We start from the raw sequence: 18,626 nt of genomic DNA, 5'->3' as shown, positions 1-18,626 counted from the left end.
GTGTCTCTCGTCACTCCTTTACAGGATTGTTTCCTTATGATGTTCGATTGACCATTAGTCCTCCATCAATGAAAAACCTGCCACCGATATATGATCAGGAGTGCAGGAAGCGGCTTAAAACATCAACAAAATAATCAATCATTTAGCCTCTCAATTTCTTATTGAAAGAACAACAAAAACATTGAAATATCTATCTTATACTTAACTCATATACATGTACGAACGTTTTTCTTTAGTAGTGCATTCAAAACGATAAATGACGCAATTGGCGTGAGATAAGGCTAATATAAGACAAAGCATGATAAGTAGTTTAGAATTCACGATCCAACCTTAAGGTTAGAAACACTTATTCACGTAAGAATTTGTTTTCTTTTGATTTTAACTATATAATTTATTTAAATACATATAAAAAAGTATTTTTAAAATTTTATAAATTCTCTGACAGAATACAGGTAAATACTGATGTACAGATGCAATTCAGCTGATACCATTAACGAATTGCAACATTTAGTGATATATGAAATGAATTTTAATTCATTCTCTGCATTTGTAGCTGAAATCAAAATCATCTTTTGTTACTTAATTGGCCAAAAAGCATGAAAAGTAAGTTTGACTAAATATATTGACAATGATGAATATTTTGGACGCCATTTGCGCATTTTGTCTACAAAAGACGCATCAGTGACGCACGATTTCCAAAATTGAAAAATAGTCAAATGAGGTTAGAAGTTGAAAATTGATCTCGTTGAGATGATTAACTATAATTTATAAATGTTAAAGATACCAACTAAGATAAAAAATTAAAAAAAAAATGAAATAAAAAAGAAATGGACATAATGTAACTTGATATCTTTTCCGTCAATGAACCCGATTGAACTATTGTTCTTTTTATTAGAATATAGGGACATTTCAAATAGAGTGTTATGTTTAACTTTTTGTTTACAGTTAGAATGGCCGGAAAACACGCAATAATTTCTGGTAAGTGTTGTAGATTTAACACGTCATCATTCTTTTCGATAAAATGCAAAACCAAGATGACATATTTGATGATGTTGCTACTCATGATGAAAGTAACACACTTATATCTATTCAAATCTGTGAATTAACAAATAATAAATTTTGTAGAGGTTGATAAAAATATCACAAATAACTAGCTTTATATGCATACATTATATATCTAGAAGGTATCATCAGCTTAGTTTTCAGTGTTACGGTTCTGACATCATTTATATCCGCGACAATATGTGTTAAAATATATCGTTCTACTACCAAGAATACTCTAAATCATATGGTTTTGTCACAATTATCGAGGAACAAGTTCCTTCATAGGTTGCATTATGATTATAATTAATCATGTTGAATTATTGTTGTTGAATGAATTAATTATAAACTATACAAAATTATACAAAATTTGATACAAGAAATATGTTTAGAACTAGCATCGAAAGGCTTAAAACCATTTTTTTCTAATTTGACATCGTTTGAAACGTTCATTTTGATTGGATTAAATTAAGTCAAAAATGTTCATGCATCAAATCACAAAACGTACTAGCAAGCGTAAACGACGTGTGACATATTTTAAATTATATTAATATAACTTTGTTTTCCATCAGTTTCATTAGAATGGAGATAGCAATACTGTTTGTTAAGCTCCGACGGCATCACTTAGTGATACATCGCCAGTAAACTTAATTTGCAACCATCCAATAACCAATTGATGCCGTCGGAGCTTCAAGTACATTTCAGTTATCTCCTTAATAATATAAACCAATTATCAATATATACAAAACATGATTTCTTATTAATCAAACATTATTAATTTTTTTTTTAACTGGTCATGTGATGATCTCAATAATGAAATACATGAATGTGTTAGTTCTTTAATGTGCCGAAATATATGTTAGTTCGTTAATGTGCCGAAATATATGTTAGTTCGTTAATGTGCTGAAATATATCTTAGTTCTTAAATGTGCCGAAAAATAAAAGAGGGACGAAAGATACCAAAGGGACAGTCAAACTCATAAATCTAAAACAAACTGACAACGCCATGGCTAAAAATGAAAAAGACAAACAGAAAAACAATAGTACACATGACACAACATAGAAAACTAAAGAAATAAACAACACGAACCCCACCAAAAACTAGGGGTGATCTCAGGTGCTCCGGAAGGGTAAGCAGATCCTGCTCCACATGCGGCACCCGTCGTGTTGCTTATGTGATTACAAATCCGGTAAATAGTCTAATTCGGTAGGTCAAATTCATGAAAGGGAAGGGGATTGTAGTTACGACGTGAGGAACATATCCGATATCATTTGTGAAATGGTTATTCCATAACGGTCAACCAACTCGTGATGGCGTCCGTAAAATTTACGAAGGGATGATTTCAACTTCACCATTTGGAACTCTTGATTTAATAGCTTCCTTGTGAGCAGTAAACCTCTATCAAGAAAATCATGATAGGAAATGTAAGCACGGGAATATCGTATCAATTGAGAGATATATACCCCGTATGCAGGTGCTGCTGGAATGTTGCTACTTAGAAATGGAAAGTTCACAATTGGAAAGCTGAAATCATCTCTTTTGTCGTAAAGTTTTGTCTTCAACCGACCCTCATTGTCAATTTCTAGATGTAAGTCAAGATATGAAGCTGACTTAACTGTATCTGTAGTATCCTTTATCTCCAATTCGATGGGATAGATGCGTTCCACATAGTCACCAAATTTTGAATTGTTTAGTGAAAGAACGTCATCTATATAGCGGAAAGTAGAGTTAAAGGATATTGCTAACTTCTTATCTTTCTTCCTAAGAAGTTCCTGCATGAAGTCAGCCTCATAATAATAAAGAAACAAGTCAGCAAGTAGAGGGGCACAGTTTGTTCCCATTGGTATGCCGACAGTCTGTTGAAAAACACGTCCTCCGAACGTAACAAATATGTTGTCAATCAAGAAATCAAGCATCTTGATAATATCGGTTTCAGAGATTTTTTTGTTTGAAACAGAGTGATTCTTTACAAAGTAGGATTTATCCCTCCCTAAGACAAGATACTTGTATCTACGTTGGCCATTCTTTTTTATGAAGCAAAGTAATACCAACTCTTTTAATTTGTCTTTAAGTTTGGAATGTGGAATACTTGTGTAAAGAGTAGAGAAGTCAAATGTTTTAATACTGTTACAAGATGAAAGAGAGTTAGATTGTATGTACTCTAAAAGATCTTTGGAATTTTTAAGTATCCACATCTGATTCACGCCACCTCTAGAATAGGCAGTTTCACAATAACTTTGAAGCCCGTCTTTGATTGCTGATAAAATGGATGTTAATAATTTAGAAAGAGGTTTTGTGGAGCACTTGGAAGACCCAGCAATATACCGCTGTTTGTAAGGACACTTATGTAGTTTAGGTATCCAATACAGTGATGGAAGATCCAGTTCTTCATCTTTGGTTGAAATACCAAAGGAACAAAGAACAGACCTATGATTATCCAGGATTTCCTCTTTGGTAAGTGTCGTGAGGGTATATGTTGAGTTTCCAAGTGAATTGTTTGTACCTAATTCGTTTATCAAGCAATTAATGTAATGACTTTTACAGACAAAAACGATGTTATTTGGGGCTTTGTCTGCGGGGACAACAACATATTTATCATGGAGGTCGGATAGGTGTTTAGCAACAAATAAGTTAGTGTTAAAATGTGCCGAAATATATGTTAGTTCTTTTATGTGCCTTTAACCAATAATAGTTAACTTTAAGATATTTTGATTTGGATGGATAGTTGTCTAATTGGCACTCTTCCAACATCTACGTATATTCACTTTATGTCATTCATGATGATATTCGTATGCATTAGTATAACATTCACTATTCTACATTACAGGGTTCGTAGCCATTATTGGTTTATTCTATCTTACAAGTGTTAATGGTGAGTTACCTTTAAAGTTATTGTAACTGTCGCGCACCTTACAGATGCATATTTCAAAAGAGAATTGCTAAATAAATGCAGATATAAATAGTTCGTTTTAACAATTGACAAATCCTGCTTATCAAGAAAGCCATCAAATGCAAAACAATTCTTTCGAACAGACATTTTAAAGATACTAGAATTGTTTACATATTTGTTTTGCCTTTTTAAAATGAACATTCATTCTCTTCGTATCAACGTAGTTTCAAGAAAATAAAAATAACCTAGAACTAACTCATTCCTCGATATATATGATGTCATTCAATCAAATAATTTAAAGTTTGGTGACAATTTTTATGACATTTATTACATAGAACATAAAATACAAGATAAACCAAATACAAATACTTGTAACACCCCTTACATCAAGGAATCTAGAAGAAGGAGACTACAAAAGTTTTTGCGAAAATATATCATTTAGATCTTTCAATTGCGTACCCTTCTGTATAGCTACTTGCTAGTGCCCTTTTATATATAATGCTATCGCGCTGTTGGTATGACATTCCGGAGTCTACATTTTCTATCATGAATTCCTTTAGGGGTAAATTCAGTAAAAAATCTCCCATTGACTTTAATGGTAATCTATGTATGGAATTAAATTCATACCTGATTTACCTTTAGAAATTGGAAACTTTCATATAACATTCATGAAAGTACAAATGTAGCCCTATCTTTTGCACTAATAAAAACATAGGGTCATGCGGCATTTTTGGGCATTCACATGGCCTTGTTTACAAACAATGTAGATTCGCACTGAATTCCTATACTGACCCCCATTATTTTTCAACCCTGTAGGAAAAAAATTTAGTACATTCAGCATTTATTTTTTTATTTTTTTTCAACTCTAGTTTTGATCCATCTGCCAAAAATTATTTATTACAAACATTATCAACCAATCAGAAGAGCATATGACTTCAGTGTTATACAGAAAGCTCTCCCCTAAATGGGCGGTCCCTGATGACGTATATTTATTTACTGAATTTACCCCATAAATATGGTTACAAGACGGTTCAAAACCAAGGATTCGAAATGTTAAAACCAAATGAAAATACATCATCGAAAGTTACAAAGAGGATATACAATCGTTAATGTTTAACTGCCAGATAAAACAATTACTTACATACTCTGAAAAAAAACAACAGTTTTCTTTAGACATTTAGATGTCGAGAAAATCAAGACGTGTTACACAACTTGTTAACTTGAAGATCTGTCTAAAGTATGCAGCGTTTTAAAGAAAATCTGATTATTTTATATTTCTCAGGATTATCATGTTTGTTTTGTGATAACGTTGTAAACATCACAGATTGTCTAACACAAAAAGCTTTATGCACAGACAACGACGAGGTAATTCATTAGTTTTAGCTTTTTATTTAGCTTTTTTTTAAATGTATTTGATAAAATAGGATTTAAAAAAAAACCAACAACCTGTAATTACGATTTTATATTCAAGTTGTGTTGGTTCTTCGGTTCAATGGCATTGTTGTCTGGTATGAGGTTGATGATACTTTTTTGAATGATGGTTTTATTTTTATTTATCTATTTTTATTTTTTATATTTGAACACTGCTTAGATATACAGCAATGTACTTTAACAGAAAAAAAAATCCGAATAATTTTATTTTGTTTACTTACTAAAAATGAAATACTAATTGCCATTTTTCAAATCAACTTGCTTTTTTAATAAACACGACAAAAGCAGTACTGTGTTTGATCTCTGAAAGTTGTTTTTGTGTTTACGGTAGAAATAATTTTAAGCTTGAAACGGACCTGACTAAATTGTCGCTGTTTTCACACAGCCTTAAAAAATGAGTTAAACCCTTACCACAAAGTCTACTATAAAATCCCTAAACATAACAAAATTTGAAACATTTATAAATTTGGCTTGTTTCGCACTGCATTATACAAGAAGTCTAGTATAGTAATTTAAAATATGTAAAATATATAGTAGCATTGGAGACAAAGTTCTTTAAATTCTATATACATAATGTAGTAATTAGTTGAGGCAGTAATCATACTTAAATCGTGCATTTTTTCAGCAATGTTTCCTTGACAAGGTTGTTCTACCTGATCTATCGACTGTTTTTTCAGCGGGTTGCAGATCCAAACAGGTAAGTTATATCTTTTTTGTATTCAAACAGTTTAACTCTCGAAATGACTTCAAACCGTTAGGATTTCGTCGTCATTGTAAAACACATAATGTCTTGTATTGATGCATGAATTCCTTAAAGTTTATTTCATAACTGATAAAACCATGAATGTTTTTTAGTTTAAAAACTTATTTTACAAATTAACAAAGCTAGACAACAGTAATTGTGAATGTTGGTCTTACATTGTCATTTGGAGCTTACTTGCCTCCGACAAGTCTGGTCAATATAATACTAGGTTATGTGTTCTGTCAATTGTCAGAATCATCCATTGCAGTAAATTCATTACCATTCAGACAATTTGCCTTTTCAGAATCTAAAGGACTATGGGTAATCTCATTGTTCGTACACCAAAATGAAAAATAACGTTAAGTCATTGGTTGAATTTCTATTGTTTATCACGTTTTAAAACAATCACAACGTTTTGGTGTACGATTTTCGGTATATTACCCACAATGCATTATATTCTGAAACGGCGAATTCGACGGATGCCAGTGCAGTAATAAAGAGACACTCCAAACACATGTCTCGTAATACCGGTATATTTCGCAAAACTGTTTTGAAGTTTGGATCCTCAACGCTCTTTAATTTGTACTTGTTTGGGTTTATAACTATTTTGATATGAGCGTCACTGATGAGTCTAATGTACACGAAATGCGCGTCTGGCGTATTATATTATAATCTGGTACCTAAGATAACTATACGTAGCTAGCTGATTTAAAATAGGATGATGAAAATGCCAATAATTATACCATGCTCTGACATATATTGCATTTTACCCGACAATCTGTTTTTGTTTGCATGTATTAAACGTAATCATTTGGCACGTATAAAGTCGAAATTGGTTTACCTCTTAAATAAGTGTTTCTTTGGAAAATATATATAAATCAAACACTTTTTGCGCCTGTCCCAAGTCAGGAGCCTCTGGCCTTTGTTAGTCTTGTATTATTTTTAATTTAGTTTCTTGTGTACAATTAGGAGTTTAGTATGGCGTCCATTATCACTGAACTAGTATATATATTTATTGAGGAGTCAGCTGAAGGACGCATCCGGGTGCGGGAATTTCTCGCTGCATTGAAGACCTGTTGGTGAACTTCTGCTGTTGTCTGTTATATGGTCGGGTTGTTGTCTCTTTGACACATTCCCCATTTCCTTTCTCAATTTTACTTCAATTTCAGCTATGAAGAAACGATTAATATGCTTCCATCACAAAACAAATATCCTATGAAATTGATCATAGAAAGTTTTTTTTAACAGGTTTGCGATTTAATGCTTAGTGCAGCTGGGAGAAAAAGAGCTACTGTGGCTTGTGCACAGTGCTGTAATGGACCGGTTAACAACTCAACACAAATCCCATGCAACGGTTACCTATGCGAACAGAGTAAATATATTTAAAAAAAAACACAAAAAAAAACTATTCGATGTATCGTTGAATTCTCGACAAGTTAAATATAAAATTAAGAAAAGAGAATTTAAGGATGTACTTAGGTGAAATTCGAAAAATCAAGAATTTAAAATTGATACTTTAAGTTTGAAGAGCATTAGTTAAAAATAAAATAAGATACAAATATTGATAGGTCAAGGAGCTCCTTTTTAAAAAAAATATTTTTTTAAATATGGCGGGAAAAGGCTGACTCAGACTTTTACCTTGTATTTGCATTGGTATTATTTGGGTCTCAAATCAATAGACAGAAAATTAAGAATCTGCTTAAATTTTTGCAAATGACCTTTTTTAAGCAATTTAAAAGTCTTATGTAAAAAGATTAATGGGTGTTATTGGACAAAATATTTCTCCGGCATACAAACATACGAAATGATTCAACGAGAATCCAAACAACTTAATTTATTATGAACCAATAACATCAAACTAAGGAGGCAACCAAACGACAATAGCTCATTTACAGACTCCTGTCTTCCGACAGACACATACAGAGTGTTGGGTGGAACACATGGCTGTATGCGCTCAACCCTAGCTCATTTTTCTTGGTTCTTGGTATTGATAAAATCATTTCAAGTGATAAAAAGAAACAGAAATTAATGATTAATGAAATTAATTTCAAAGTGTTAAATTTAAAAAAAAAACTATATTCATACAAGAAAGTATTATAACACGTATTTTGAAAGATATTGCATCATGTACATAAAGTGTAAGCTAAGATGGTATCAGCGGGATATTCAAACTCACTATTCGAACGTCAACTGGCAACTGTTAAACAAAAAGTTTTAATTCATGAAAATTCTAAATTAATTGAAAACGAAACAGATATGAAAAGAAACAGTGCGTCTCAGAGATTTATCTGTATGTAACTTCCAAATATGCAGACATTCGAAAAGTAATTTGGCGCTGCTTCTTTAGTTCACATGATCGAATTACGTTTTAACTGAATTTTAAAAGGAAAACAAAGAGGATGAAACAAACGATATCATTTGTATACCATGAATAAATTTCCACTTTAAAACATCTAGCATTACTTTACCATATTTATAGAGCCTAAACCGGCAGGAGCAACCTGTGGAGTGTGTGACCAAGTAGGTGATCCAAAAGATTGTGCTGTGGACCAACTGTGCCAACCAACTGAGGTATCGTACACAATCATATGTCCTTTTTTGAAGAAACACTTTAAATCGTTTATACTATACAGTTTATCTTCAAATAAGTTATAACTGTAAGTGTACCCCTTAAAATCAAACAACAACTAAGTTACAATAATAATTTTTCAATTTCAGCCAATTTAAGTTGGTAAGCCTTGGTACCACCAAAGTTTCCCTCTCGTTTATTCTTTGTTATATTAACAGCATTAAAAAAGGTAGAGTCCATGCATCATCTGCCGAACTCTTTTGTGAAATTCACCGTTTCATTTAATGTCTAGGGTAAATTGAATATATAAAAAAGAAGACGTGGTACAATTGCAAATGAGACAACTGTCCACAAGAGACCAAAATGACACATAAATTAACAACTATAGGTCACCATACGGCCTTCAACAATGAGCAAAGCCGATACCGCATAGTCAGCTATAAAAGGCCAGATAAGACAATGTAAAACAATTCAAACGAGAAAACTAACGGCTTTATTTATATTAAAAATAAATGAACAAAAAACAAAATGTAACACATAAACAAACGACAACCACTGAATTACCGGCTTCTGACTTGGAACAGGCACATACATAACTAATGTGGTTGGGTTAAACATGTTAGAGGGATCCCAACCCTCCCCCTAACCTGGGACAGTGGTATAACAGTACAACATAAGAACGAACTATAAAAATCAGTTGAAAAAGGCTTAACTCATCAGATGGACAAAAATACAAGTTGACGTGGCCGGGTACTTATTCATTCCCGACACAAAAATCCAAGAAAGGACTGTTTGTTTTGGGGTACACTAAAAAACGGTCAAACACACTGATAGGTATATATCATTGTGTGTGTTTTCACGTGTTGTCATTAAAAATACCCATTACTTTTAAAAAACATAGAGGAAACATACTTTTCAATACATCTGAAATATCATGGTAATACTAATAGGCTGAGCGTGAATGAAAAAAATATGCTTTATAATTATTAAGAAGGCAAAAATTCTGGCCAGCTCAGATAACACTTTTTTTTTAAACTTAAATCCTGCAATAATTGTAAACTTTTGGGGTCAAACCTGCAAGAAATAACTTTTTTTATTTTAAGTCCGATTTTGATAGTTTTATTCCATTGAATTCTTTATACCAAGAGTGGACACACTGAATGTCTCGCCTGGTCTAGTGTTCATAACATAATTTATATTGAAGTATAAACAAAAAGTTTATACCACAAGCATGACATTTAACTAAAAATATAACATTTAAATGACCAATGTAAATGAGATCAAGGTGAGATAATCCCACAAGGTCCTACAATCATTCAATACAACAAATCTAGATAACCTATTGCTTAAAGCATCTACGAAATTAACGTCTTAAAAAATAACCTTGACCAATGAACCATGAAAACAAGGTCAAGGTCAACTGACACCTGCTACACAGACATTCACATCATCTTGCAAGTATTCCCTATACCAAATATAGTTCTATCCCTAAAGTATCTGAAATAAAAATCTATCTGAGACATTTATCTTTTAATTGACCAATGAAGCATGAAAATGAGGTCAAGGTCAGATGTTTATCGCGAGACAGACATGTACACCTGACACACATTAGATGCTTATAGTATCTGAGAAAATTACCAAAACAGAAACAAAAAGCTTTGTCCAATGAACCATTAAAATGAGGTCCAGGTCAGATGATTATTGCCAGACAGACATGTACACCTTACAACCATTCCATATACCAAATATGATTGAGTGGATGCTTATAGTACATGAGAAAATGACCAAAACACAAAAAATATCTTTGACCATTGAACCATGAAAATGAGGTCAAGGTCAGATGACACCTGCCAGTTGGTAATGTTCACATTCCATACACCAAATATAGAAGACCTATTGAGCAAAATTTAAAAAAAAAAGGTTTTAAGGACTTACCTAATGTATTCAACCTCCAACATGGAATTATTAAGGGCATACATCATATAAGCATTAGCATATGTACAATATTTTCAATCTTATGTTTGAATTTAAATTCCCGATAAATGTATTTTTGTAGGTTTGCAAAGTCAATACTGTCTTTACTGGTGGTGTCATAAAGCATGAACTTGGATGTGAGCAAAAAACCGTAAGTTACTGTTTTTTAAAAATATCTTTGTCTAATACGTTTTCCTATTTATTTGTATTGTAGTCCTGTAATATTATGTTGTCATTTCTATGTTATATTTAACATTGCCATTAAAGTGCGAGGTTTGGCATGCCACAAAACCAGGTTCAACCCACCATTTTTCCTTTAAAATGTCCTGTACCAAGTCAGGAATATGGCCATTGTTATATTATAGTTCGTTTTTGTGTGTGTTACAATTTAACGTTGCGTCGTTTGTTTTCTCTTATTTTTGAGTGTAAATTGGCATTGCGATAAGACGTGTCACGGTACTTGTCTATCCCAAATTCATGTATTTGGTTTTGATGTTATATTTGTTATTCTCGTGGGATTTTGTCTGATGCTTGGTCCGTTTCTGTGTGTGTAATTATTTTTTTGTAATGTTGTGTCGTTGGTCTCCTCTTATATCTATTCGTTTCACTCAGTTTTGGTTTGTTACCCCGATTTTGTTTTTTGTCCATGGATTTATGAGTTTGAACAGCGGTATACTACTGTTGCCTTTATTTAGGCTAACTACAAGCTGGAATTTGTTTTGAAACCTTAGAAAATACGTATTATCCGCTCTAATGACGTTAAAATACTAAATCCCTGGGATGTGTTTTAGTTGATTTTAGTCTCTGATGCATGATTTTTTTATTATTAATTGTTTTTGGCTTTTAACTAGCTGTCAGTAACTGCGATTGCTCTCAAATCATATTTTCTTCTTAATTCGACCTGTTGATACTGATTATAATGCTTTTTTGTTATTTTAAATTTATATGGATCTTCTCTATATACCAGCGTTGATTATTTGGAATATTTTCAAAGTTTCACTTCTTCTTGCTACATTTGTGTAAACTTCAAGATTTACCTGTAATTTTTTAAAACCGTTTTTTTTTTTCTAAAGTGAATATTTTCGAAGGGTTAAATATTTCGCAGTGGTGTCTTGACATGGCTTTGTTTGGACTTGTTTGTTTGCTTTTTGGCCTTGAATGTTTGTCCCTAATATTTTATTAACTGTGCATTTGCATTCAGATACCGCAGATCAAATTTATTCGTTCATAGTGTATTAATGTACGTTTTTTGATTGAGTTAAGCCTGCCAATTGATATCTTATCGTGTGTTTTTCTTTGTTGTGATGTTCTGCTATTTTTTCAGAAAAAGGGAGAATGTTTAGATCCATTAAAACGTTTAATCCCGCTGCAAATGTTTGCACTTGTCCTAAGTCAGGAATCTGATGTACAGTAGTTGTCGTTTGTTTATGTAATTTATACGTGTTTCTCGTTTTTTTATTTTATATAGATTAGACCGTTGGTTTTCCCGTTTGAATGGTTTTACACTAGTAATTTTGGGGCCCTTTATAGCTTGTTGTTCGGTGTGAGCCAAGGCTCCGTGTTGAAGGCCGTACATTGACCTATAATGGTTTACTTTTTTGAAATTGTTATTTGGATGGAGAGTTGGCTCACTGGCACTCACACCACATCTTCCTATAGCTATTCTTTAGTTTTCTATGTTGTGTCATGTGTACTATGGTTTTTCTGTTTGTCTTTTTCATTTTTAGCCATGGCGTTGTCAGTTTGTTTTAGATTTATGAGTTTGACTGTCCCTTTGGTATCTTTCGTCCCTCTTCTATATAGAGAAATGAGGATTTTGATTTTCAGAAGAAAACGTCATCTAGCAAATTGAAAGTATTGGATCGTCTAAAACTGACGATATTGCACAAATCAGGTATCACTAATATACCTCTATGGATTGTTGGAGTGATATTGATACAAGACAGATATGTTGAAGCAAACTAAAATTATATCATAATGAAAAATCCGTTGACACAACAAATCGCATCTATAAGCGCCATCCTTGAATTTTTTTTTGAAAAAAAAAGATAATATATATTTGAGAGAGGGGTGCTTGTATACAGGTGGTGACTGGTTATTATCGTTTTTTTCATTCACATATTTCAGGCCCTTCAAATCATATATGCATTTTTATTTATTTTTTCAAGTCATTACATAATGTAGATGTCGTACCATTTTATGTCTCGTTTCAAAGGTACTTTGTACTTGTTTGGCTTTATAAATATTTCGATATAAGCGTCACTGATGAGTCTTTTGTAGACGAAACGCGTGTCTGGCGTACTAAATTATAATCCATGTACCTTTGATAACTATTATAACCACTGGGTCGATGCCACTGCTGGTGGACGTTTCGTCCCCGAGGGTATCACCAGCCCAGTAGTCAACACTTAAGCGTTCAAGTGTTGACATGAATATCTATAATGTGGTCATTTTTATAAATTGCTTGTTACACAACTTTGAATTTTTCGAAAAACTAAAAATTTACTTATCCCAGGCATAGATAACCTTAGCCGTATTTGGCACCTTTTTTTGGAATTTTGAATCCTCAATGCTCTTCAACTTTGTACTTGTTTGGCTTTATAAATTTTTTGATATGAACGTCACTGATGAGTCTTATGTAGACGAAACGCGCGTCTGACGTACTAAATTACAATCCTGGTACCTTTGATAACTATTCAAAGGGTTTCCTTCTCGAGTATTTTTCATAAGATTTAATAAATGTTAGAATTAACATTTGTAATATTGAATTTCTAATCAAATACTCAAACTAATTAGCTTTGAGATAAGAAATTTGATATTTAAGAAATAAGTGATGCAAGCTATACTTTATTGTAGTTTTAACATGGGTAGGCAATAATCGTGATTATCTTTGCCCGAGCGATAGTGAGGGCTAAAATAACACGAATATAATGCCTATCTAGAGGGGGGAGTTTTGAACAGCCAGCATGAACGGTTGTCGTATTTAGGTCAAATATGTCAATTTCGAAATGCAACAAATTACAGTCATAATAAATGAATTAGAAACAACATGTGCATCACTTAAGAGTTTGGAAGTGTTTGAATTAAATGAAATATATTAAATGCATGCCAATTTGATAAAATTCATTATTCTGCAGTAGTCAATATACACATGGGCAAACATATTTTATTGGATTTAGAGCACGGGTTTATTCAAAAAGCGAAAGAAGCACGTTATATAAGAACCAATTACAATTAAGATACTAATTTCAAAATTCAATTCTCCATTGTCCTCGGCAACTGATTGAAGTTCATTTCAACATTCTGCTGTCAACAGTGTGACATAGTCGATAATTTTTAATTGTTACAAATTCTATACGCATCATTGTCGTACTGATACGCATATATACATAATCATGATAATGCTAACATTATTTTTTTAAATTAATATTCTATTAATTACTATTGCATTTAATGTGCTACCTAACACTACAGGGAGATAACTCTGTAAAATAGGCTAAACGTTTTAATCACGTTGTATCGTTGAGAAAATATTAAGCTTCTCTATGATCAAAAATAGTGTTTGTCAAGCTGCTATATAGCCAATGGACATTTTCTGAGAGAATGATTGGTACAAGTTTTTTGAAATTTTATATAATTTTGTCAAAGGGTCAAAGTAAATGTCCTATCAAGATATTATGAAAATTAAACGAGCCAAATTTATTTTAGTCAAGGTGTTAGGTACCACTTTAAAAGTTATATTTATCTTAAAATGTCCTGCACCAAGTCAAGAATATTGCAGTTATTGTCTAATAGTTCGATTCTACATATGATGCATGTTTTATTGCTTCGTTGTTTTCCTCTCATAGTTGATGTGTTTCCCCTGGTTTTAGTTTGTAAGCCGGATTTGTTTTCTCTCAATAGATTTATGACTTTTGAACATCGGTATCCTACACGGCCGTCACTCGGCTAACCGAGAGATTGGTCGGTAAATCTAAATTGAGTATTCGTCTAAATGTGCGGTTTGTTTGTTTATCGAGGCGGTTATACGTCTGTTAAGAGTAAAACGCACAATTTAATGTTAAACTCTGTTAAACATACAGATTTTTGGCATATTATAAGAACCAAGTCAAAAAAAGAAAAGTGTCTAAGAAAATGTTATCTATCATAGTTAATGTGTTGGACAATTTAAATTGTGTGAGGTAAGAGTTATTTAGCAACGGCAATAATTTAGCTGCCTTAGATTTTCCCATTGAAAAAGTTAAGAAGGGGATGCACTTGTGTAGAAAAATGACAAGACTGTGCAATAGTATACTTCTAGTATCAACATTTTTATTTTTGACCTTCTTTGTATTTTATCGAAGGGTGTGTGACTTCAATATAGCGTGACATGGATTGGCCGCTAAATATGTATGAATTTATTATTTACCTAATCAATCAGTCTTATTTTGTGTGTCTGTTTGTTAAAAGTGTGAAATAGCTACGAATCTGTCATGTGTAGCAATGCAGCTGGTAAAATGCCATGCGTTTTCCGATACGGATTGTATTTCTTATCTAGTCACCATTGTCATATTCTGCTTAAGGCTATGTCTGTACCAAGTAAGGAATATGAACGGTTTTCTAAGACATGGCTTTAAACAATAAATTGACTTGAGTCAGGTTTTTTTATAATCTATATTTGTGTTAGCTGCTGATTAACTTTAATGTGTAACAAAAAGAATCTTTTATTTTCCTGGAAATAACATAAAAATGCATAATATTAATTTAATTTTTCGAGTAATAATGTATTTCCATTGTTTTTTAATCGAGTAACCTTCAAGTTGATAAAGAGAAATGCTGATGTTGAAAGATTTGTTTATACGTGTATGCAATTATAAACATATTTCAGTCAATTTGATAAAAAAAAATGTTTAAAAGTGAAGACTAAATTTTGTATATGTTACACATGGTATAATAATTATAAATGTTTAATTTGAATTATCCGCGCTGTTTAATCACAACAAAGACTTAAGTAACTACCACTTCTTTCTCTTCATGCTAAAATTTAAAAAAAAAAACATTTTGCTTACTGATGTTTAGTTATATTACGAAGTTTATCTCTGATTTATATACTGTTTACCAATGTAAATATCTTGATATTATTCATGACTATAAAACAGAATCCACATGATATATACGACCATTCTTGGATGAAATTATATTACTTTAATATAACACTTTATGAAACTATTTTTATCAATTTTCAATTTCCATTGTCTAAATTTGTGTTACATTGTTGATGTGATGTTTCCGTATATATTAACCACTCGTCTTGAGCCTACACATTTTTTTTCTGATAACTTCCTATATATAGCAATCAAATTACACTTCAATTGCCATTTATAACTCTTAAAAGAACAATTAACAGACCGAGTTGTTTTACATCCGACCCATTAACGGACCAGGTTTTTAATATAAATTGAATTATGTCACCAAAATACAGACTTTCATGTAGATTTTTCACATAATAATATTAATATGGTTAACAAATATAATGCCTGTCTTTTTTCGATGTTTAAAATTGCATGTAAGTAAATTGAACCAACTTGTCATTTTGTGCACATTTTGTGTGTGTAAAATGTGTATAAAGTTGATGAGTAACAACCTTAGTCATTTTATAGATCGTTTATCGAAGATAGAAAAAAAATACACCTCCCGCAGGACAGTTACTGTACATTGAATGGTTTTGCCAGACATGCATAGTTTTTATGCTAAACATTTATTTAAAAACTTATACAATAAAACATATCTCATTAACAGACTGTAGCCAACTCGATTTTAACAGATCAACCGCCCATTTAGCCGCATACGCACTATAGATTAACCGACCAATCTCTCGATAAGCCAAGTGACGGCCGTGTACTACTGTTGCCTTTATTTATCCTCCGTTTCAATAAGATTTTTCTATGACTTTCCAGATGTGTGATGTACTTTTGAAAGAATATAAATCTACTCATACTACACCAGCTACAGGTAGAAGAGCCGACCACGGAGATCTTGTGCTATGCTCTGCCTGTTGTGATACGTTAAGTTGCAACAAAAAAGAATGCAAGGAAGTTATTAAAAGTAAGTTGCTATAAAGGGCAAAGAGTTTTGAAATATTAACAAAAAAGATAGGGGTATAAAAAATGGAAAAATCAGGAAGAGAACATATAAATGGGGTAGCATTATAACACCCACACTCGGAGAAAACTTTTTAATTACCATACACTTATTATAAAGTAATAAACAATAACTTTAAAAGCGATCATCGGAGGAATTTTTAACGGATTGTTCCTTATAAAATTTCAAAAAATAAACTTAAAAAAAATAGAAAACGACTGTTATATTCCGTCCTTGTAACATGTATTTCCTTATTTAGAGAATGGTGGGATAAGCCTGCTTTTATAACTAGCTTAATAACCATTCATTTATATTCACACGACAATGTGTGAGCGAAACAAACAGACGAAATACGTAAAATATCAGCGATTGGGGTACAGCAGTCAACATTGTGTTATAATTTCAACCACTACGAAAAAAACTAAAAGCTTTGTCAACAAAAGAAAATAAAAAAAAACGCCATGTAGTCTCTTTATAGACAAAGCACATAATCAAACATGAAAGACTAGTATCCAAAAAGTTACCATAGTACACGAAATCATCCTCTAAGTGACAATGGTTATGCATGTTCAGAAAATAAATCAATTTCGAAAACAGCAAACAATGGCAAAATGAGTTTAGTGTACAGTGTCTTTTCTTTAGGCTTTAAAGTATATTTTGAATTGAAAATGCATTGGTGCTTAACACTGTTTTGTATTTTGGTTGACATGAACTGTCAAAAACTAAAAATGAACTGTGGTAGAAAAGATTATTCAGTAACTTAAATGAAGAAAATTAAAAAAGGTATATGATTGTCTTCTGAAAATCCTTGTACCTAGTCAGAAATATGGCATTTTTTAAAGTTGTTCGGTTGATTGATCGCGTTTGTTTTTGTCAGTTTTGATGGATGATGGATATCGTCTTCTTGTTTTTGCCATGTGTTATTGCGTAAAATTAATCAACATGGTAATATGATTTTAGAATCATTTAATTCGTAAATCGAGTCGTACATGCATGATTTTTTTATCGGTTGTTATTGGCTTTGAACTAGCTGTCAGTAACTGCGAGTACTCTCACATCTGTACTTAGTGTCTTTTTATTGTTGGGAAGTGCAAATACCCAGCCACGTCTACTTGTATTTTTATCCATATGATGAATTAAGCCTTTTCAGCTTATTTTTGTAGTTCGTTCTTATGTTCTACTGTTACACCACTGTCCCAGGTTAGGGGAAGGGTTTGGGTCCCGCTAACTCCGCCACATTCTGTATGTATGTGCCTGTCCCAAGTCAGGATCCTGTAATTCAGTGGTTGTCGTTTGTTTATGTGTTACATATTTGTTTTTCGTTTTTGTACATAAATTAGGCCGTTAGTTTTTTTCGTTTGAATAATTTTACATTGCAATTTCGAAGCCTATTATAGCGGACTATGGGGTATAGCCTTTGCTCATTGTTGAAGGCCGTACGGTGACCTCTAGTTCTTAATTTCTGTGTCATTTTGGTCTCTTGTGGCGAGCTTTTCTCATTGGCAATCATAACACGCATCTTTTTTTATATATGTAATATAAACCCAATCAAAGACAAAATTCTCTTCAGGTGCTCACACGAAAGTATTCTGTCTTATTCTACATTTCTATTTACATTTCAATTGAGAGTAATACATTTTTAATTATATTGCATGTGTTTTCTTTTATAGCTCAAATATGTTATGATACAGGTATTTGTGGTTGAGAAGGACAACAAAGGATTACTTGCACACGCATTCTGCTTCAGTTCAACATTGTATAATAAAAGTGTTTTGAATTTGATACTTACATTTTTGGCCTCTAAACCAATTGGAACCACACTTTTAAAAATATTGAAAAGGAAAATGACGAAAACAAT

At 32.2% G+C, this 18,626-nt stretch overlaps 1 protein-coding gene across 2 annotated transcripts; it reads left to right on the top strand.

The window, feature by feature from the left end:
- Nucleotides 1–275: 275 nt before the first annotated feature.
- Nucleotides 276–18,545, top strand: LOC139488397 (uncharacterized). 2 transcript variants are annotated; one of them, XM_071273950.1, is made up of 10 exons: nt 276–354; nt 946–978; nt 3,870–3,914; nt 5,215–5,297; nt 5,989–6,060; nt 7,354–7,477; nt 8,585–8,676; nt 10,731–10,799; nt 16,585–16,732; nt 18,439–18,545. In XM_071273950.1, exons 2-10 carry the CDS (start codon nt 951–953, stop codon nt 18,471–18,473), a joined length of 696 nt encoding a protein of 231 aa, XP_071130051.1. In that variant the 5' UTR covers nt 276–354; nt 946–950; the 3' UTR covers nt 18,474–18,545. The 2 variants fall into 2 exon arrangements, with proteins under 2 accessions (XP_071130051.1, XP_071130052.1); XM_071273951.1 differs by having other exon boundaries at nt 311–335.
- Nucleotides 18,546–18,626: the final 81 nt, after the last annotated feature.

The sequence above is a fragment of the Mytilus edulis genome, chromosome 9, assembly GCF_963676685.1.
Source record: "Mytilus edulis chromosome 9, xbMytEdul2.2, whole genome shotgun sequence".
Taxonomy (NCBI): Eukaryota; Metazoa; Mollusca; class Bivalvia; order Mytilida; family Mytilidae; genus Mytilus; species Mytilus edulis.
This window is presented reverse-complemented; position numbering and strand designations above follow the sequence as displayed.